General features: G+C 48.8%; 2 protein-coding genes across 8 annotated transcripts in view; one reads left to right on the forward strand and one right to left on the reverse strand.

Annotated features, from left to right (window-relative positions):
• The window catches only part of ZBTB46 (zinc finger and BTB domain containing 46), a 53,069-nt gene extending 36,316 nt beyond the window's left edge, over nucleotides 1-16,753 (forward strand). For 6 of the 7 annotated variants that reach the window (XM_032704914.1, XM_032704915.1, XM_032704913.1 and 3 more), the window contains 5 exons: nucleotides 748-920; nucleotides 2,064-2,115; nucleotides 2,207-2,518; nucleotides 8,321-8,496; nucleotides 11,820-16,753. In XM_032704914.1, the coding sequence (XP_032560805.1) occupies nucleotides 748-920; nucleotides 2,064-2,115; nucleotides 2,207-2,518; nucleotides 8,321-8,496; nucleotides 11,820-12,206 (1,100 nt within the window). In that variant the 3' untranslated portion in view covers nucleotides 12,207-16,753. The remainder of the gene's footprint in view (nucleotides 1-747; nucleotides 921-2,063; nucleotides 2,116-2,206; nucleotides 2,519-8,320; nucleotides 8,497-11,819) is intronic. The other variant, XM_032704919.1, reaches the window with a different exon arrangement.
• Nucleotides 16,754-17,476: 723 nt separating this feature from the next.
• Nucleotides 17,477-21,404, reverse strand: SLC2A4RG (SLC2A4 regulator). Its single transcript, XM_032705130.1, has 8 exons — nucleotides 21,167-21,404; nucleotides 20,722-20,873; nucleotides 19,892-20,001; nucleotides 19,565-19,809; nucleotides 19,067-19,167; nucleotides 18,692-18,959; nucleotides 18,525-18,604; nucleotides 17,477-18,437 (listed from the first exon to the last, which is right to left on the reverse strand). The coding sequence occupies exons 1-8, from the start codon at nucleotides 21,269-21,271 to the stop codon at nucleotides 18,326-18,328; spliced, it is 1,173 nt and encodes a 390-aa protein (XP_032561021.1). The 5' UTR covers nucleotides 21,272-21,404; the 3' UTR covers nucleotides 17,477-18,325.
• Nucleotides 21,405-21,917: the final 513 nt, after the last annotated feature.

Below are 21,917 nucleotides of genomic sequence, written 5' to 3' on the forward strand. Positions count from 1 at the left end.
GTACACTGATTTTGATGACACAGTCTTTATTTGTATTTAGTTTTGTCATTGATTTTCAGGACAGTTTCTGGAATATTGTTTTCCACTTGGTTGTTGCTACAGCGCAGGCGAGAGCGTGCAACTCTGCTTGGGCCGGACACAGAGTGATTTCCTTTTGAACTAAGGGAGATTTTTAGACTGTAATGACTGTTAGGTGTAATTTTGAAGAGTTTTGTACAAATATTTGAACTTCCATGCTTGCTAACTGTAGAATGACAGGAATCCTTTTTCCCATCTTTTGTAAAGCACTTTGAGATCAAGGACTGACAGCCAGATATTAAATAAACCACCACGGACAGATCTTGAAATCTGAACCTTTGACATAAACTTTCAAGTTAGCAAAATGAAGTCTGTGTGTACGTTCCTTAAAGATGGAAATGTATGTGTTTGGAATGGTGCTTCTCCAAGAGAAATGTGATTGCTCTGGATATTTGTGCTGCACTGTGCTTCTCTCTCCCGACGGACTCTGTAGTGCCCGTGCCGTGCCATGTAACTCCAGCACATGCGTTTGGGTGGGGAGGCTGGTTTTAAAAAAAACAAGGAACCAACCAGAAAGACCAAAAGCCTGGCATCCCTGTCCTGCTGCCTTCCCTCCCACTGACAGAAGATGAGCTGCGAGTGCTGGGGCGCTGCCTTTGCGAGGCCGTTTTTAAAGCCACCAGCTGGTGCTCGTTCACGTGGGTGAGACTCGTTTCCTGTGTTCCCCAGGGCCTGGCACCAACTCGAATCCTTCAAGGGGCGAATGTGATGGCAAAGTGGAAGCACCATCTCCCCCGCTGCCTTCAGCACACCTTGCCACTCAGAGCCCCCCCGGGATCTGCTCTTCTGGTGAATTGTCACCAGAAACTGTGATAAAAGGAGAGGTGCCTTCCTCAACCCAGGTAAGATCAGGGGGGAAGCACAAAGAAATTGAAATGCAAAGGTGTCTGTTTGATCAAATCCTTCTCAGTTAGGAGTCTGAAAGACCTAATACCTTCTACTTTAGTCTGTTAGTTTTTTTAAAAGAAATACAGGTTATTTTAAAGCTAGAAGTCTGTTGAGGTCAGGGCTAGTGCTGTCCCAGTTTTAGCCTTTTTCCCTTAGCTGAACAAAATTTCCATTCAAAAACCTCTGGGTTTTTTTTAGATATACCTGCCCTTTTTGTTGTAAATCCCTTCATTTGCACAATACTGCACACAAGCATATAATAATGGCATGAAGGTAGCTGAGACCTCAGCTACCCATTGCTCACTTCTGGTGTTCTGCATTGGGATTTCTTGTAACTGCCTAAATTTGGACAGAAGTGGGCTGGCTCTATTAACAGAAGTCAGGAGTTTGACCTAAAATCCGTAATTTTCTGTGGCATGTCCTAATGTTTTTAAGTGATGCTTTAATTCTATTAAACAAATGGGTGGAAACACAGATTTTCCTCTGCAGTCCCTGTAGGGTGAAGTGAGCTGGTCTGCACAGACCTGCCGAGGCTGCAACGTGCCTCTGCCTCATACAGGGTTGCCATCTGCCACACGCTGGCATATCGTGAAGGATTTATGAAAAAAAAAGAATAAAATCAGCTTTTATTTAGAATTTGGCCCAGCAGTGCCAGAGAGCATTGCATAAAGGGAGCTACACAGAAGGTGTTTGTCTTCTACGGGCTTCTCTATGTGGAAAGGAAAAGTAGCTGTGGAGGGCTAAGGGAGAATTTTCCAGTTCTGTTGTATCTGCTGTAAATTTTCCACCCAGCGTTTCCCGTTGGCCTGAGTGGGAGCTACGGATGCTTAGTGAGACTGGAAACTGAGTGGTTACCCAGGACCTAAACAGGAATGTTGGTTACTGTCTTCAAAACACCAGATCCTGCAAAACACATCCCAGTTCACTGCTTTGGCAGTGAAAGCTTTGTGAAGGCACGTAGGGTTGCCAGGTCAAGTGATTGAGCCTCCTTTAGAGAAAGGGGGAAGGCAGTGCCAGCAGTGGGAGTGGGAGCTCTGCCTGCAAGGACAGATCCTTGCAAATGCCTGCCTTAACCTCCACATGCTTTTCCTTTGCAGACTGCTTATGACAGAGTGTTGGCACTTTGGCAGTTTGATAACTCTGACTCAGGTAAGCAGAGAGAAATATATTTCTTTAAACTGTCATTATTTTACACCTGAAGGCACTGATCTCTGCACGTGCATCCGTGGTTCTGTTTTAGATACGAGTTTCTCGAGGCCCGAAGACACGGACGTCGCCGCCGACGGGACGTTCCTGGATTCGGCCCTGGCCAAGAGGCTGACCTGTGGTTTCTGCAGGAGGGTGTTCCAGTGTGCTGAGGAGCTGAAGGAGCACATCCACGAGCACGCCTTCTCCATGCTCCTCCCGCTGGATGTGGTTGACTGCTCCCGGCCCGGCCTCGCCGACAGCGTTCCTGCCGGCCAGCTCGGCCGCTTCCAGTGCTCCAAGTGCCCCGCGAGCTTCACTCTGAAATCCAACATGGATCGGCACGAAAAGACCATCCACTTCCACTGTAAGAAGATGCAGTGTCCTAACTGTGCCAAGCTGTTCCGCGACAAGACAGACTTAAACCGGCACCTTCTGTCCGTGCACTCGAGCGAGCGCACCTTTGTCTGTCTCTGCTGTGGGAAGGGCTTCGGTACCCAGAAGAACCTCAGTAGCCACGTGAAAACGTGTTACCTGGGCTCTGCCCACCTGGCTGGGTTGGAGCTTTTGGACAGTGTAGGACCAAGCGAGGATCCTGAGGATGCGTAGCTGCTGTTGTGTTATTATGAGACGCTTCCTTAAACTAGGAAAAGCAAATCGTTCCGCGGCTGTCGCGCTGCAAATAAACGTTCCACGGGTGTCATTTCAGAGAGTAACTCCCCAAAGCTGATCAGTTGATACTGTGGTGGTTCCAGATCCTGTGTCACTGCAGCCTCGGTGCAGTTTTTGTGCAGAGACAACTTTTGTCAGTCCACACAATGGGCACTTTGGCTGTTTTATTGGTGTGCTCATACTGTGTTCTTACACTACCTTCAACTTTATCAGTAGATCTCAAAGTGCTTTATAAAAGAAATGGTGATGTTTTCCTCCTATTTTTTTCGGAAAATAACACATCTCAGGTCGTTGAAAGTATTAGTAATAGAGCTAATAAGAGAATTCAGTTCCAAGTTCTGCTCTAGTACTGTGCCTTTAGACAATTTGGGCTTTTCAGTGTGGATTTAGGAGCTGTGGAAGCACTGGGTTACTCAGCCCTGTAAGCTGTTTGTACAGTCTGGTTTTCTATGTCTTTTAAAGGAGAAAAACATGCTGCTCGTTCGTATGTGCAACAGGGGATGTTATTTGGGCTTGAAAGTTGTCTCAAAGCTTGTATGTTTTATTGGTATTATATTTGAGTACTTTTAGGACTTCTTTTTAAGAATCCTGGAGTATGGCTGTGGTTCTCAGGAATTCTGTAAATTTTTGTGACTCGTTTGTTTTATATACTGTAATTAATAGCCAGGCTGAGTGTGTGGTATTGAAGCACAGGAAGGGGATCTTCACATAGATCTAACTCTGACTTGGGATGTGCACACAGAATCAGTAGTGGCTGTTCCTGCTGGGTAGAAATCTTACTGTAATTCCTGTTTTATTCTGTGAAATTCACTTACTTTTTAAAAAGATTAAATATTTCTGTGTCTCTCGCTGTATATTTACATACTAAACCAGATTATGGTGACTGTGAAATGAAAGTAGCATAATTAAGTGCAGTGCTTCCCAGCTGCTCTGTGTGCAGCACAGCTTGGCAGTATGTGGGGTTGCTTTCCTCAGTGGGTGAGAGACAGCTGAGGAGGAAAAAGCTTCTACAAACGTTCTTTAGAGTTCATCAGGAAAGTTCTTTCTTCTTGTACTGTTGCATCTCAGGGAGACAAAAATGAGAAATATTTTAGTTGTGCACAAAGTGGACTTGAGCAGCCTGGAGACTCCGGTGAGGAGCTTCTTCCAGAGCTGTTTCCTGTGGAAAGATGAGAGAGCCCCTCAATTCCTGCTGCCCTTGGGCTTGTAAAGAGGGAACAGGTATATTCTGGTGCAGCACTGCTCTGCCTGTTCCTGCTGCGAGTCGGAGCTTCAGGGAGACATCTCTGTGCCATGCCAGGGCTGGGAAGCTGGGGTTTCCCTGCTTGGCTTGGTTCTTACTCTTCCTTTGAGCAGGCTGCAGTCAGGATTGAGAAGAAGTTCATATGTAATCAGGGTAGTATATTATACTTTAATAATTTAGGCTTAAATTTTACGGGTTTTGCGAAGTCATGTTTATTTTTTCTACTCTTGTTGCTATTGACATCTTTGGCATCGGGGGTCTCAGCTGTCTGTGAATGTGTGTAGTTTTTAGTCTGTCAGCTTCCCTTGTGACAGATGTCAGAGTAATTGCCTTGTGATTTATTTTGCTCTTAAATAACCAGCAAGTAAGGGAGGAGAAAGCTGAGCCAGGAGACAAAGTTGTGACCAAACGAGTCTTATCTGGAAATCTGGGAGCAGTGGGGTAGGATTTGTCTGAAATTGGAAAGTAAGATGCCAGCAAAAGCAATTTCAGCAACATTTGAAAGGCTTAATTCGTGTGATAGTTCATGATATTTCATGTTTGTTCATTTTTCTCATGTTTGAGAGTTCAATTTAACATTAACTTTTTTTTTCTGTAGTCAGGTCAATTCACTGTCTCTAATAGAAGTTTAAGTAGTATTTTCCTTGGCCTGTACATCAGAGTGCTTCCCAACATCGGCACTGGGAACTTCCAGTGTTTCCCTTCAGGATCAGGACTAGGTTTTTTAAGCTGTTAGAACCATAGGATATAGCAGAGCAGAGCCTTACTGGGCTTGTGTAGAACAGGTGTTAGAAGCAGGATTTTTTTGCTAGGAAATGGCATGGGAGGATGATGGGAAGTGTGAGTCTGACAATTAAATTACACCTCACTATTTATAACCTTAAGTATGATGGGCATTAAGTGGACAAGAATTCTCCTAAAGTTTGTGAATTCTTCATAATAACCCAATGAGTGCAGTATTTTAGTGATTATTAACTAGGTATCAGTTTACAGAGTTAATCCTCAGCAGCTCTACCAGGCAGGGCGTCACTAGTGCTTTTTTTTCTCTCTCAGGGATGTAGGAGCCTGTTTCCTTTAACAGCCTCACTGAAATAAGTTACTTGAAATGACAATACCAAAGGCTTTTTCCCAAGCACTGTTGTGTTGGTTTTAAAAACACACATTTCCGTAAATATCTTAGTGACATTAAGTACACAAATTTTTACTGTGGCACTGTTTTTATTTCCTTCTCCATTCCTTGGCGCTGTGTCCAGTAGCTCATCATCTACGGTGCTGCTGTTAATCACCTCGATGATCATGTTAAAGATGATTTCTTAGGACCTTAATGCTGCTATATTTAATGCTGCTCTATAAAGTACTGTCATTTAGACAAAGATGATGCTCATACCAAAGCTGGTATGTTGCTCATTAAATAGATGTACTGTGGGTGCATATATTTAACAGGACTGTGAAAATGTTAACTCTGCAATACAGTTACTTTTCTGACAATGCTGCTGGTTTTCAGGTGTTTCCTTTTGTAGATACGAGAACTAAATATGTGGCTATTTGGTGAAAAAATAAAAATATAGCTGCAAACAGTGTTCTGTGAGTATTTTTAAATAGAAGTGTACTAGAAGCTGAAATGTTTTTCTTGAATGATTTAAGCTAAATGCAGGTGTGAGGGATCTCGGGATCGGACAGTGTTAGGAATAGTCTTGAAAATACATGGATGTGCTGGAAGCAGGTGGTTGTTGGTGTGTGGAGGAGGGTGCTGGGGGTGCAGGTTGTGCATATGACATTGGGTGTTGCCTTTTCAGCTTTGCAGCAGCTCAACCATGAAGTAACAGGAGAGGTGTGGGCAGGGAGAGCAGGCACCTGGTCACCCGGGAATTGAGAGGATCAGGTACAGCCTGGTGATGTAGGAAATAAGGGATTTTGTGGTATTATTCCCTTAAAGTACCTTTGCTTCGTGATCCCAGGATCTGGTTGCCGTCAGGATCTCTGTGTCAGTGTTTTCCAGTGGTTCCACCCAGCTTGCTTACCTTGTGTGGACTCCATAGTAACAGGGTTATTAGAAGTCTGTGTGTGGCCTGTCACTAATGATCGAGTGGTTACGAGATCAGACTGGAAACATATTTATCATAAATAGCTTTGTATTCTAAAATCATAAAATTGCCACCTGCTGTAGGAAAACGTGGGCTCCTTGCCTCTGAGTGTGTAGATGAGGAGGGGGGTGTCAAAACCAAAGAAGATAAAGCAAAAAGTAATTTTCCTATAATATAAAAGAGAAAGTTTTCATATTCTGGGTGTTAAAAAAAAAATCTTAAAATGTTTTAAATTAGAAGATCAGTGTGGAGTAGGAGAAGGGCTGATGTTTAGGTCACCAGCCAGAGCTTGCACAAGGCTCTGGGCATCAGGCCATGCTCAGGCATCTCCTCTGGGAGGTTCCCAAAGCAAGTTCAGAGTCTCTTGAACACTCTGCCCCGTTGCAGTGGGTGAGATTTGCTGACAGGTGAATAAAATATTCCTTAGCCTTGGCTTTCCCTGGTGTCAGTGTTGCAGCCATGGCCAGGTGAGTTGGCACTTCTCTTTTTTTTTTTTTTTCCTTTCCCTTGGGCTAGAAAATTCTCTTGAGAGCTTTAAAAATGTGCTGAGAAAACAGCAAACCACCTAAGAAAAGCAGCTGTGGGCTGGACTACCACAGGTGCTGAGCAGCCCAAGCCACCAAGTTAGAAGCCCAAGAACAGAATATAAGAATATTAAATACAATGCAAACTGATAATCAGAGGAAGTTTTTTTTCCACAGAGTTGCCTGTGTGTAGGATGTGTTTAATTCTGAGTAGCCAGAACAAATGCTGAGATTAAACTTTGTATTATGGCAGCTTTTAAGATCTTGAATAATGCTTTTAGTGTGTATTAGAACAATAGAAAACTTCTTAGAATACTTTTTTCTAAGATGAAATGTTGAAATGTTTACTCTGATTGTGCAAGGGGGGTGTTACCTTATTTAAAGGTGTCTTTTAATAGTGTCAGGTGGTTTTGCACTTCTGCATGAGTGACAAATGTAGCTACTTTTCACAGTGTTTCTATTGGAATACAAGACAAAGTAAATTTTAAAAGCAGAAGAAAAAAAAAAAACCAGCCCACGAATTGGGCATGAAATGACACCAAGTACATGGGCTTACTGTTTTTCCTTAAAAAGGCTATTTTTCAGTGTACAGTATAACTCCTGGGCATCACCTGTGACATACTGAGGAGATGCACTGTACACACACCTAGTAGGGCATTTATAGGAGGTAATATTTCATTAAGCATCTAAAAATACTGCCAAGTACTGCCTCTTTTAGGAGCCAGGTAGTAGGTCTGGTATTCCCTGATTCTCTCAGCTCTCTTCCACAGACTTTCATTTACCAAGAACCATTTGCATACACATAAGGAAGTTGGGATCATTAACCAGAACTTGCTCTTTTTCCCCCTCCTTATGTTAATATATTGCTTTGAGAAATAACAATAATTAGGAGAAAAGTGGGTGAAAATTAACATAATAATGGGAAGCAATAGAATAATGAGAAGCTGGAGATTTAAAATCATCTCCGTGTGGACAGTCACTTCCAAACTTGTACTGGGGGGATGTCCTCAGGGAGCAGCAAATACTCTGTTTTCACCTGCTGTATTCTGTGTGTGACACTGTTGCTGTGTTTGGGGGAGGAACCAGGGTTGGATAGCATAGAGAGTGGTGGTTTTAATTGTTCTCTTTCTTCTGGGTTATCCTCAGTCTCTGCTCCTTCACCAAAATGCTCCTGGGGTGTGTGATGATGTTCTTGCACTGCTGCGTAAATAGCAGTAAAGCACATAATGCTGTTGGGGTGTTACCTCTGTAGGCTTCTCTTCCTGGCTCCCTGCTTCCTCCACAAGTAATAGGGTTAAAATTTTATGTCTTGATATTTAGGATAATTCTTTATAATAAATCAGAACTGTAGCAGGTTGCCAGCCCTCTTTATTTCCCCTTCAGCAAGTGTTGGGCAATGTCTGTAACAGCCTGTTGCTAAATGTTTATGTGTTGCCTCGTTCAAAAGCTGCTCTGATAAAGGTACTTAACCTCTTAGCTTCAATAACAGAAGGGCAATAATGTAATGTAATGATTAAAATATATAGGTGGTTAAGGGGTGAGAGTGTGATTTCACAGTGAACTAATTTAATAGCGAAATAGTCACCCAGAAGAGTGTTTTGAGACATTCTGAGACGAACCTGTGTGTTCTGCTTGCTCTCTTACAGTCAACGAGTTCACAGTCATCAGGAAGAAGTTCAAGTGCCCGTACTGCAGCTTTTCAGCCATGCATCAGTGCATCCTGAAGAGACACATGCGATCCCACACAGGAGAGAGGCCCTATCCCTGCGAGATCTGTGGGAAGAAGTTCACCCGCCGGGAGCACATGAAGCGACACACCTTGGTGAGGGCAGTGCTGGGGGAATCAGCCCGTTTGTTGGGGTTAAAAAGAAGAGGGGCTTCACTTGATTTAAGTCTGGGTTTTGTTTCCCCTCCTGGGGCTCGACTGAAGGCTTCTCCTGTATCTTTTTTCCCTGCCTTTCAAAGGCCTTGTGATTGGCTGCCTGTTCATCCAGAGCTAAGCTCCTCCTGCTCTCCAAGCTCAGCCAGAGGGTTTCCAAGGTTTAGACTGGATATTAGCAAACAATTCTTCATGGAAAGGGCTGACAAACCCTGACACAGGCTGGAATCACCTTTCCTGGAGGGGTTTAACAGATATATAGATGTGGCACTTGGGGGACATGGTTTAGTGGTGGGCTTGGCAGTGCTGGTGGAATGATTGGACATGATCTTGGAGGGTCTTCCCAACCTTAACAATTCCATAATTCTATGATTCTGTGTGGAAAGCTTTAAAATACATTGCTCAGCCAGAATTCAAGGCAAAGCTGCTCTGGTCTGGCCATGCTTAGTTATCAGAAATACTGTTACACCTTATTAAAGGAGGGCTGCTCACCTCCGGCTGCAAGGCTGGTGCTGGAGTCTGGCTCTTCACAGCTTCCTCAGAAACAAAATTTTAAGCCAAACCTTGCTTATTTTTCTTTTTAGGGTAGAATTAATTCCCCATTCTAAAGAGGTTCTCCAGGCTTGGTGCACAGGTGCTGTTGTGGGAGAGCAGATAGTTTCTAGGTGATTATTTCGGCAGCAGGTGCCGGCAGTGGGCACAGCTCACCAACAGCAGTGCCCCAGCACCGGGATCATCGGGGGCCTGCGTGACAATTTGCCACAAACCCCCACCACCTCCTTCCCTTCCTTCCCTGCACGTGTGTGTCCGTTCGGATGAGTGCCCAGCCATCTGCTTGGGGGACTGGCTGCTCCCCGAGATGTCCCTTCCCTATTTCCTTGGGGCCCTGCGGCTCTGGTGTTCCGGAGGCAGATCCAACAGTGAGCTCAGTCCTGCTGCAAGCACACAGGTTTCAGGATCAGTTACTGGTTTTGCAGCAGGGAACACCTTGTCGTGCCAGCTGGTTGCCTCCAGCATTTTATTTCTGAGAACTTTCCCTTTTTGCAATTCTTTTTTCATAAACTTAGGATGTTGTCAGCACATCTACCCCCCCTCTTCATTGGAATATTGGGTTTTAGTCAGAATATGATCTTGCTAATGGCATGGTCTGATACTGAGGGTCAGATGCTGTTTCTGTGTTTAATACTTACTAATTTGGCAGTAAGGGAAATAAGATTAATTTCTGCTCAGCTGCATCCGGGAATATGGTTCTCTTTGAAGCAGCTGACTGAACAGTTGGAAAAGAGGGAGAGAAGTGATCAGGTTTTTAACAGATATTCAGCCTGCTCTAGTGGAAGGTGTCCCTGCCCATGGCAGGGAGTTGGAACAAGATGAGCTTTTTAGGTCCCTTCCAACCAAAACCAGTCAGTGATTCTGTGATAATTACAAATTGCTTTAGTACCCGTTTTATAATTCCTTCTTTTTATGGCTCGTTTAGCCCTTATTCTGCACCCCTGACCACTTTCTGTTCTCCTATTCAGCTTTTGATGCCTGAAAATCATTCTTCTACGAGTTAAAAGTGAATGATACCTATAGATCCAGCTGGATGACTCTGACCAGCCCTGTCCAACTGCTTTTGAAAAAAATAATAAAACCCAATGCCTTTGCTTGATGCAGTAGAAGAATGTTGTGGGGACTAGCTCAGAGCAGAGGAACCTGCAGCCAGAGCACATCAGAGGCACTCCCAGGCTTTGAACACGGCTGGGGCTGGTGTAACACAGAGCCTGAGCCAGTGTCCTGCAGCAGTGAGGGCTGAAGGGGCTACGATGGGTCAATTTGTCCTCTTCCCAAACAGCTTTAGCTCAGCTGAGTATTCCAGAGCACAGGGTTATGGAGAATCAGGTTAGAGCTGTCGATCCCATGCTGAGGCAGGAGCAGGGAACTGACATCCAGGCAGCTGCTTTAAAATACAAGGAAGGGCTTTAACCGGCAAAACTTTTCCCACAAGCTGTTGGGAGCATGGAAAGAAATGAGTTAAAGAAGGATTAGGGACTGGTGATATGTGCCCCAAGGCTCTGGTGGCTGATGGGCTGACCCCAAATCATTGGCTGCTGGATCCTTATCTACTTCTACACCACTTCCTAAAGTGTCCCTGAGGATCAGTTCCAGCCACAGGGCATCAGCCAAGGCAAGTACCTGGGCTGTCCCCATGTGGTGTCAATATATAAAAGAAGGAATATATATATAAAATTTATAATATATATTAGGCAACCCTAAAATAGTCAGGCAGTTGGACTAGGTTGGCCTAGGTCCGTTCTGACCGAACTGTTCTATATATAAATAAAATTAATATATGTTTTATGTGTGTCTATATACATGTATATACACACATAAAAAATGAAGATGCCTGATGGGGCTCCTTGTGATGGAATTCAGGGGTTCTCCCTGCACTGGTTTCCTGTGGCAGAGGAGCAGGTGAGTGGTTTGACAAGCTCCTTGCCTACCATGCAGGGCAAAAGTGCCCAAGGACAGATTTCACTTTTAATTGGGTGATTTGTTCTTCTCAGAGTGTGTAACTTTGCTCACTGAGTCGTGAAGTGTTTGACTTTTAAAGTGATTTCTGGTTTCCTGCAGAGCATTTTCCCACTTGCCACTTGTTCTGTGATAGCTCTGTTTGCCTGAGATTCTTGGTCATAGAGTGCAGCCTGAGTTATGGAACAGAAACATTTGTGACAAACCAAAGTAGTCAGAAATAAAGTCAGAAGTGCAGCCTGATGCTTTTTTTTTTTTTTTTTTTTGGAAATACAGGATGCATTCCCAGTTCTCCTTCTCTTTGGTTCTGGGCAGCAGTAGGATCAGGATGAAGACCACTAAATCACCATGACATTAACACTGTTTTGGTCAGGCTGGTTCTGCTCTGATCTGCACAGAACCAGTGCTTGAGGGTGGGGTTTTTTCCCTTATTAAGTTTTTCCTCATGGTGGTGCAATGCAGCTCTTGCACCCAGAAAAACAGAAAAAAAAGGGGAGGAAAACAAGTGCAAGTGTTAAAAGTTCCTCTCAGAACTACTTGATGATGAATGGGCAATCCCAAAGGATTTTCCGTTGTGTGTCACCATTGCAGGGTTGAATTAATGGTGGTGGGTTTGAGTTCACAGCAAAGCCAGTTGTGATCTCGGGTTGCAGCAGTGGATTTGCCTTCGCAGAGGACGTGGGAGCGTGTCCTTCCCTGCAGCTCTCATTCCACCTCCGTTGGCATTAACCTTTCTGGTCGTTCTCCTTTTCCAGGTCCACAGCAAAGACAAAAAGTACGTCTGCAAGGTGTGCAACCGGGTGTTCATGTCGGCGGCCAGCGTGGGGATCAAACACGGCTCCCGCCGCCACGGCGTCTGCGCCGACTGCTCCGGCCGCGGCATCGCCGGGCACCTGGACCACAACGGGGGAGAAGGGTCTCCAGACGAGTGTTACCCTGGGGAAGGGCAGTACATGGAAGACCCGGATGACATCAAAGTGGAAGGAGACGAGGAGATGGGAGACGACGACGACATCAAGTGGAAGGATGACGTGGGGATGTCACAAGATGATGTGATTTTAGATGACGACAAAGATGTTGACTCCCCGCAGGAGCCGGACAACTCTGGGGAGAACGACAAGGATTTTACCTGGATTTCTTAGGGATTACTTTTTGTTTGGTTTTTGTTTCACTCTGTTGTTTGTAGGGGGAGGGAGGGTGGGGAGGAAGGAGTATGTTGGAAAAAACTTAAGTAGCCTTGTTGTCGTCCATGTGTGCGAAATAACTCTCGTGTTTTCTAAACAAGTCCTTCTCTGTTCCACTCAGACACTGTCTTAGCAGTGTCGCTTCCAGCGGCACAACTGACTTCGCCTTCCCTTTTCCTCCTTCTCCCCTGGGAGCCCCCACCCGCCCCTCCGGCCGAGCCAGCCAGGATGCATGTGAGGGAGGTGGAATTTCTGCAGGTGTGAGGAGGCTGGGTGAAGCATGAGTCCTCCTCCCCTTCCCACCCTGAACCGAGCACCACGGAGGTTTTTGTGTCCAAAGCAGGTTGGTTGGTTGGTTGGTTGGGGGTTTTTTTAACACCTTAATCTGTGCTAAAATCCCAGCAGCAGTGGAATTCCAAGCTAATGTTGTGAAAGCAGATGGATGCATGCGTTGGAGGGCTTCCCCTGATGACACAAGCCTTTTGCAAAGTTATTTAAAGAGGTTTTTATTATTTTTTATGGAGCCAAATAGATCAAAAGGCAAGTCAGACTACAGCCTTATGAATACTTCTCTGAGATTCTCAGCTTCCAAAAGAATCACCATCAAAGACAGATTGTGACTTTTCTTGGGCCTACTGGCATCTATCTTACCCACATCCTGTCTTCCAGCCTTGGTTATCCGCGGGCGCTGAAAAGCGTGTTGGTGCTTCCGGAAGCACCTTTTGCTCTAGAGGAACACAGGTAGTTCTGTGCCTGTCATTCTTCTCCAGAGATATCTCCACTTCTCCCCCTTTGCTCAGCTGCCTTTTTCGTAAATATATGCAAACCGTAGCAAAAACGAGGCATTCGGCCAAGTGCAGGATGAGCTGGGAAAGGCGAGAAGCCAAGGTGAGGAGATCCCAGCGGGGTGGAATCTTGCTGCTCCTGTCCCATGGACTGTGGTGGGGGCCAGGATTTCACCTGGGTACCTCATTCTTCCTTGCCAATCTAAACATTCATCACTGGTAGGTGTAACAAACACCTCCTTAATTCATGACAAAAACCTTCAGCGTTAGCTGTGCTGGTTCCTTGTAAATTTTCAAATAAACCGTTTTTTTCTTTAAATAAGAAGCAGGTTTCTCTCTGAGTCTCCTCAGACTGTGTGGGGCCGCTCCAGGTAGTTGGATTCTCCCTGTTCATATCCGGCCACTGTTGCCTTCTTCCAGCTACACCTAAATAACAGTAACAACGTGTATTGGAAGTGTCTTGTTCCTGAGACGCAGCTTGTTCTACCTTCACTACTTTGCTTCTGGTGCTTTTTTTAAAATAATAATAATAAAAAAAAAGCTGAAGACCTCACTCCTTCCTTGCCATCGAGCAGTTTTCTATGATGTCTGTGACAGTGGTACCTTGAAACCTGCCACAAAAGACAACCCAGAAGCCAAATGACTCAAGGTGCTATTTTCCTCCCTGTGGGCCAGAGAGCATTCCTGCAGGCCTGGTGGTCCCTAAGGAAAAGCATGGTTCCACCCAGCAAAGGAATTAAAAGCATATTGTGCATAAACCCCCATAAAGAAAATCATCTGGAAGGATTTAAGGCCCTTGGTGCTGGGATTTGGTGGAGTGCAGTGGGAGCTTCTGTCCTGGCACTTGCAGGAGCTGGTTCTCTGTTCATTCCCTGATTCCATTTGCATCCTGGGTTTATGGCATTCAATCCTTTTCTCTCTGCTCCTCAGTTTCTTGCAGACATTCATTCACCACATTCTCTCTGCATCCACCATCCCAGTTCACGCTGGGAGCCTCCCAGCTCCCAGACTCCTGCTGGGTTGGTCTGAGGGGTGCCTCAGCAGTGTGGGAACACGGGTCTTTCCTAAAATCCTCTGTGAGGCCACGCCAGCATCGCTGCTCCTTGGACTGGAGGAGTTAGTGGGACTTGTTGCTTTAGCCAGTGAGCATGGATAACCCTCTTCCTTAAATATGGGAAGAGCAGAGTGGGTCGTGCAGGAACATTTTGATTAACCTGTAAAAATCTCATTTTGCATTTTAGCTTCTTTTCCTTCTCTTCCCCTATTTAAAAAGCTGTAAAAACCCACCCAGTATGTCACGACTGGACCTTTATATACCTTTTCCCAGCGGTTTTGGGGGGGGGTTCCAGAATGAGGATGTTCCCTTATCCCACTTTTGGCCCCCCAGTGTGCGGGCTCTGTATTTATTGTCATTAACCCTGTAAATATGGAGGGGGTGGGGGTGCCTGAGGTCCTGAACGTGCAGCCTCACCTGTTCTGTGTAGACAAATACATACAGTACTTAAAGATTTATCTGTAGTTTTGCTTTTTATATGTAAAAATCTATTTAAAAAAAGAATTTTAAGACCCAAACAGTTCAAACCCCTGGGTTTGTGTGACATTCCGATCGCCCATCCCCTCTGATTCCAGTGTGTGCATCCACCTTCCAAGGAGGAGCAGGTGTGGCCTGAGTCCCCCCTCTTCCTCCTGCCCTCGCCCTTGGGTGACTCGATTTTGTAATTGGAGTTAGGGGTGCTGAGCTTGACTTCACAATTCCTTTGGAAATGCTGTATTATTTTCTTGTCTTTCCTTAATTTTATTAAGGGTGGGCAGAGAGCCAGGCAGCGCTCAGGAGTGTTCCCTAATTGTGCCACTTCGAGGCTCTTCGAGCTGAGGATGCAAAAAATAAAAGCAAATTGGAAAAAAAAAAATAAAAAGGAGAGAAAAACGGAAAATCCACATAAAAACTAACTTCTCCCAGGTTACCGTTATAACCTCACACGAGCTTCTGTCCCACTAACACCATGTACCAAATAAACCCCTTCTAACACCTGATGTCTAGTGAAGTGCTTTGTTTTGATGGAGGTGTGCAGGGTTGGGAATGCAGGAATTAATCTTCAACCTTCCGTGCTCCGACTTGGGTTCAAAAACAGGAATTTGGGCGCTTTTTTTTGTATGCTGAAACTTTATAATAAACTTCGTCAGTTGCTCCAGGTCATCGCATCCCTCCAGCTTCTCTCCGGGATCTCTCGGATCTACTGCCTATGCAAACTTCTGCTCTTGGAGATTTAAACAAAACCCCACTAATTCTGCCTGTTCTGCATCTCTTCTTTCTACTTCCCTTCAGGGCTTTGTATACTTCACTGAGGTTCCCTTTTTTTAATTTTTTCTAAATATATATATATATGTGTGTGTATATATATACAGACTTAGTCCCGAAACAAATAACCCCCATAGAGGTAAAACATGGATACACTCGGCCTCCAGAACTTGCAACTCATTTTTTTAAGCATTTATACATGTAAATGTTCCTCCTTGAATTCCTTGATTATCCTAATTTTTTATTTAAAACATGAGTGCCAGGAGTACAGAGCATTTTGGCCACGGCATGGAACAGGGGCTGAAGGCATTGTCCTGCCTGTGCCCTCTGGAAAACACCCCAGGGATCCATGGACTTGGACAGTATCTTAAAGAGTGGAGACAAACGAGGTCCTTGGTGTCTGTCAATTCAGAATTTCCAAAAATACTATTTAAAAATTGTTCATTCCCCAGCTTTGTGTGTTTGAAGGTCACCCCAAAGCCTCTGTGTGGAGGCGGAGGGGGACATCCCTGAGGAAGGTTTGCAAAATGACTGTCCTTTCCCTTTTTCCTTCTTTTTTTTTTAATCAAAAATCAATGTTTTGGACAACAAAATGAGTATTTTTTTTTTGTATGAAAGGAAACCCACTCCAGCATTACTTCCCCTTTTATATCCTCTCCCACTCCTGCCTTTAAACACTCTGCTTTCCCGAAGCGAAGCCGTGTGGCTTTGGGGTGGGTGGGTGTGTTTTGGGACTGATGGCTCTGTCCCTGTCTCCAAGCACCCCCCCAATGCTCCCCCTTTTGCACATTGCCCTTGAGGAAAGAAACTCCATGAAAACAATGCAAAAACTGGAATTTTTTGCAATATTCTGAAAGATAATCTTAATTTTCGCTCATTCTGTGACACGTGCGACTCCTACAAAAGCCATAATTAATGGTTCCTTTGATTTTTGTAGATCCTGAATTGTGTTTTGAATTTCAGCCTATTTTTTTTTTTAGTCCCCCCTAGTCAGAGTGCTGTGTGTATGCTTTCATATATATTTATTTTTCAACGTGCTTTAAACCTGTCTACAAAAATAAAGCTGAACAAACACAAAAAGGACGGTGTTTGAAGATTGTTGATTTTTTTTTTTTTCTGGGAATATTCTATATTATACTGACTTTATATTAATTATTATAAACCTGTGTTTGTATTGAAGATGTGTTTAATATTTTGGGGAGGTTGAGGAGATTTCGTAACCAGAAGTCAGTGGGAGAACATGCTGTGTTGTACTGATTTTCTGTCGATGTAGTTCAGGTAAATCTGATTTTATTTTCTAGTTGCTGCCCGGTTCCTTGCCTGCCGGGGGCTGCCCCTCGGATAGAACCTTTGTGATGGGATTTAGCTTAGACATACCTGCAAAAATCAATCAGTTTCAATAAATTGGGAAATTGCTGCTACAATTTTGTTTGGTTTTTCTTTTTTTTTTTTTTTTTTGGTTTGTAATACCTAGTTGTTATTATTATTTTCCTCCTTGCCCTGTGTTTAAGGATGGCGTGATGTGGGGGACCGTGGGCACCACCCAGCTGCAGCCCTGTGGTGCTGCAGGGCCCTGCATCCCCCCTGCTCCTGGATGCTGGGATGGGGGTCCCCACTCCCCAAAACCTCCCTTCACCCCAGCAGGGAGCTCTGCTCACCCTCAGGCTGGGGGTGCTGCTCCCTCACCCTTCCCCTTTCCCATCTCTATCCCAAACAGGCACCTTGTGGCTCATTCCCCCCCCTCCCTGCTGCGTGTTGCTGGCAATTTCCTTATTTTTAGGGCTTTATCTGAAATTAAAACAACTCCCAGGAGGACGCACAGGGCGATGCCATTGCCAGGGGATGCAGGAGGGGGGTGGCAGCAGGTCTGGGGGTGCCAAGGGGCCCAGGGTGCCCACCCTGCCTGTCTTAACAGTAACTAAAGAACAGGAACCATCAAAAAGAAAATCCAAATACTTGTTGGGGTTTTTTCCTTCTAGATCTGACGCATCACGTCCCCAGAGGGGACAAGTAGGGGGCACAGCACCAGCCCGTCCCATGGGGCCAAAGCAATGGGGGGGGGTCCCTGACAAAAAGGAAACCTTCCCACAGGGCAGGAAGGTGGCAGGGCCACCAGCCCTCCCTGTCCCCTCCCTGCATGGGGAGAGGAGCAGGGTGGCATGGCCTGGCCAAACCCAGTCCTGAGCCACTGCCTGGGCTGGAAAGTGACAGGACAAGAGGGGAGAAACGGTTTTGGGGGAGGGTGGAAAAGGGGTTTTTTTTGGGTAAAAAGAGGGTTTAAAGTGAATTAATTCCCTTAAAACCCACCCAGGGCTGGAGGTGTCCTGCGGCCCGCGCGCTCTCGTGCTGTGGGAGTGGTTAAAATGACGAATTTTCGTATATTTTATTTAAAAAATAAAAACCACACGAAGGAGAAAAAAAAAAAAAAAAGAAAAAAAAAAAGGAAAACAAAAAGACCCCTCTTTGTGCAGTTTGGCTTAGTGCAAATGGGCGCATTCCTGCAGGCACTTCCCGGGGCATCGCCCCGGAGGGAGCTGCTGCTCCCCGGAACAAGAGAGAGAAATGACAATACAAAGAGTAAAAACCCCCTGGGGGGGTAAAAAGGGGGGGGGGCAGGCGCCCACTTCTGCCCTGGGCACTGGGGCTGCCCCCCGGGAGGAACAGACACCCCCTTTGCCGAGCCCCCACCGGCCACAGGCACAGCTTATTTGGGGGGTCCCCAAACCAGAGTGGGGAGGGGGCCAGGAGCAACCGGCCACCCCCCCCACAGCCCCCACCTGCCAGGAGCGGGGTTGGATTTAGCTTATTTTTGAAGGAAAAAGAGAGGGAAGGGGGAGAAGCTCCTTGGCTGGGGTGGGGGCAAGGGGGGGCTGTGTGTGTGTGCATAAAGCTTTCGGGGGGCCGTTCCCTGAGTCCGGGGGGGCGGCCGGGGGGGCGCGAAGGCACCTCGAGTGCAAAATGTGCAAGAAGGAGGGAGCCGGGGGGGCCCCCCGTCAGTCGAGGAAGCGCTGGCAGGCCTTCTTCCAGCGGCACGCCGTGCACCACATCTCCCGGTGCTCCATGCCGTACACCTTGCGGCACTTCTTGGCATCGCCCCGCGGCCTCCTGCGGGAACAGGGCACAGACAGGTCACCGGGAGGGGGGACACGCGGGCGGGAGGGGACAGGGCGGGGCGCGACGGCTGTGGCTCACCTGGGGACGGCGGGTGGCTTGGGTGGCGGTGGGGTGGGTGAGGAAGGGGACACCGGTGGCCGTGGGGGGGTCCGGCAGCCCTGGAAGAGAGAGGACACAGCCCCTGTCAGACACGGGGTCCCTGTCCCCCTCCATCCCTGTCCCCCTCCATCCCTGTCCCCCCTCACCTGGTACGCGTGGTCCGTGTGGACGTGGCAGCGGCTGGGGGGGCCCCGAGGGCTGCAGGGGGAGGCCAGTGCCAGGTCGGGGATCGGCAGTGCCAGCGGCAGCGGCGGAGCCGGAGCCTCAGGGCCAGGAAAGGCGGGAGGCACCGAGGATGTGGGTGAGACAGGAGTCAGGCTGGAGAGCCCGTCCGTCAGCACATCCACGTCCACGTCCAGCTCCGTGTAGTAGAAATCCTCCTCGCCATCGCTCTGCTCGGGGTCAGCTTTCCGGCTGCAGGGACAGCAGGGTCTGGCTGCAACACTCTCCCCCTCCACGGCAGGACCCCACAGGGGGCACCAGGGGACCTGGGGGTGTCCAGGGGGACCCCACGTGCTTACCCAAGGTGCACAGTTCGGATGTGCTTCTGCATCCCTGAGGAGCTGCTGAGGACTTTGCCGCAGCTCTTCCACAAGCACTTGAACATCACCTTGGTGGAGTTCTGCAGGAGAGAGGTGTCAGGCTGGCAGCCCTATCTCCATCACATCCTCATCCCTATCTGCACTGTCATCCCCATCCCCAACCTCATCTCCAGCCCCACTGTCATCCCTAGCATTATTCCCATCCCCAACCCCATCCAAATTGTTATCCCCATTCCAAAGTCATCCTCTTCTTCATTCCCACCCTTAACCTCATCCTCCTCTTCATCCTCATCCTCCTCTTCACCCTCATTCTCCTCTTCATTCCCACCCTCACAATCCCCATGTCCAACCTCATCCTCAGCACCAGCTGCATCCTCAACCTCATCCTAACCTCATCCTCCTCTTCATCCTTGTCCCCGCTATTCTCCATCCCCAACCCCAGCCTCACCCCCAGAATCATCCCCAGCTTCATCCCACCTTCCTCTTCCGTGGGATGGGCTCTCCAAAGATGAAGTGGGTGCCGTTGGGCTCATCAGGGCCCTCATCCAGCAGCGGGGTGGGCAGGAAGGTGCTGGGGACGTGGCTGGAGAGGGGGGGCGAGGGGGTGGAGGGGGTGGAGCGGTCGCTGGGGGGGTCCCAGCTCCAGTCCCCGCTGGTGTTGCTGCTGCTGCTGCAGCTGGAGGACATGGCAGGAGCCTCCTTCCAGATTTCACTGCCCGGCTCTGGTGAGGAGAAGGAGGAGGAAGGTCAGGTCCTGCCATGGGACACGTGTCCAGGTACAGGGGAACAGGGACACGCTCTTACCTGGGGCATGAGTGGCCGGTGGCTGCCCGAGCACCAGCGGGCTGGCGGAGAGGCTGGTGAGCACCGCGGCTGCCATCACCTCATCGATGCCCGCCTTGCCCGAGAGCTTCCTGCCAGCGAGAGCAGGGGGGCTGTGTCAGGATGGATGGGGCCTCCTGAGCCACTCCATCCCTCTCCATCCCCCCATGAGCTGCTGGGACTGGGGGACACAGTGGTCTGCTTGTGTGAGTGGCACAAGGCCACGGTGGCCACACTGTGCTGGGGGTATCACCAGGTGCAAAGTGGGTGCCCTGCAGCACCCCAAAATGCCGCTGATCCCCGCAGGGATCATCCCAGCAGCTGGCTGGAATCCTCCCTGGCGTGGCATGGCAGAAGTGCAGGCAGCCGGCCAAAAACACTGCTGCCTCCCACCCCGGGGGAAAACCCTCCATGCCAGTGGGCAGCACTGTGCTGGAGGGTACCAGCATCCACATCCTGCCCAGAAACGTGGGGATAGCTCAGCTTGGGCCAGACAACGCCCTGAGGTGGGAAAAAAACTATAAAAAATTTAGATTAAGAAAAAAAGAAGCAAGAGGTCAGGAGCACCAGAAACCATTTTGCAAAGGGATAACCCAGTGTAGGAGGGCAGTGATCTTCCAGCCCAGCACACGGCACAGTGGGATTCCCCAGAGCTGTCCCAGCGGGATGGTCGGTCACTGCAGGACACCCCAGCGCGGCCGACAGCGGGCAAAGTCCTCCTGTGGCCGGCGGACAAAATCCCATCTGCCCCGGTGAGGCCGATGCCGGCAGGAGGGCGGTGGCCGTGCCGGTGGCTGTGCCGGTGGCCCTACCTGTGCCAGGGCACGGGGATGCACTGCATGGCCGAGTGCAGCGCCAGGTACTGCTCCAGCCCCGCGTCCAGCACCCGCAGCACGGCCTCCCGGCTGGCCGGATCCTGGTGTGGCGGCGGCTCCCCCAGCCAGCCCTCGGATCCCAGTGGAGCCTGTGGGAGAGACAGAGGTGGGAAGACAAGAGTCCCTGAGCAGTGGATGCCGCAGGGATCCCCCCACGACTTTGGGTTGGGTTTGGGGAGCTGGATCGGTGCCTCCAGGCACGGTCGTGCAGGGACCCTGCCGGCTACCTGCTGGGGTAGATCCCATGTGGATCCCACTAGGTCACAGTGGCATCCAGCCAGGATCTTCTTGGCACTCCCCAGATGGTCCTGGGAGGCTGACAGTGCCAACACCTGCTGGCTGAGCATCAGCAGCCAGTGGATCCCTCCACAGACAGACTCACAGGACCATGAGCAGGGATCCAGCAGGGATCCAGCAGGGATCTCGAGAGCCAGCAGATGACCTGACACCCTTCTGCAAGGCAGCTCCAGGATGGCAGCACACACATCCCACATGTCAGCACAGATCCCTCCTAGGGATCCACATCCCAAGTTTATCACTCTCTGAGATGATCCCTCAGGATCCAGCAGCTATCCCAGCGCTGGGAGCACACTTGTCTCTGCCAGACCAGTCCCAGACACCATCCCCAGCCTGAGCTGCGGCGCCAAGGGGATCCCGCTCCAGGGAGATCCCAGGTGGTCCAGCACCAAGCTGATCCCGCTCCAAGCGGATCCCGCTCCAAGCGGATCCTAGCTGATCTCCGAAGGGCGTCGCTGGGCGGATCCCTCCCAGGGCAGATCCCTGGAATATCACACAGGGCTGGGATCCAGGAGAGATGATCCCACCGGGGGGGGGGGGGTGCGGTGTGTGTGTGACCCACTACCCCCCGGCTCCCCGACGCCACACACCCCCCCCGCCAAAGTTTATCCCATCGCGGCGCCATTTTACCGGCGGGGAAACTTTCGGGCGGGCCGCTGTCAGCTGTCACCGCCCCCCCCCCGCCGCCGCCGCCGCCGCCTCCCCCGGATCCCACCCCCATGTCCGCCGCCGCCGCCCCCCCCGCGGTACCTTGGCGGTGGCCCCGGTGGGCGGCGGTGGCGGGCGGCGGCGGCGGCGGGCGGGCATTAGGACCGCGGGCGGGCGCGGAGGGTCCA

This window comes from Chiroxiphia lanceolata, chromosome 17 (genome assembly GCF_009829145.1).
Source record: "Chiroxiphia lanceolata isolate bChiLan1 chromosome 17, bChiLan1.pri, whole genome shotgun sequence".
NCBI classification, from domain to species: domain Eukaryota; kingdom Metazoa; phylum Chordata; class Aves; order Passeriformes; family Pipridae; genus Chiroxiphia; species Chiroxiphia lanceolata.

Excerpts from the sequence above, each read along its gene's own strand:
- SLC2A4RG (XM_032705130.1), bottom strand. The coding sequence starts at position 21,271 with ATGTGTGTGCTGCCATCCTGGAGCTGCCTTGCAGAAGGGTGTCAGGTC. Across the intron at positions 20,002-20,721 it reads ATCCCCGTGCCCTGGCACAG|GAAGCTCTCGGGCAAGGCGG; the intron begins GTAGGGCCACCG and ends TCTCGCTGGCAG. Across the intron at positions 18,438-18,524 it reads AAGCCACCCGCCGTCCCCAG|GAGGCCGCGGGGCGATGCCA; the intron begins GTGAGCCACAGC and ends CTGTTCCCGCAG.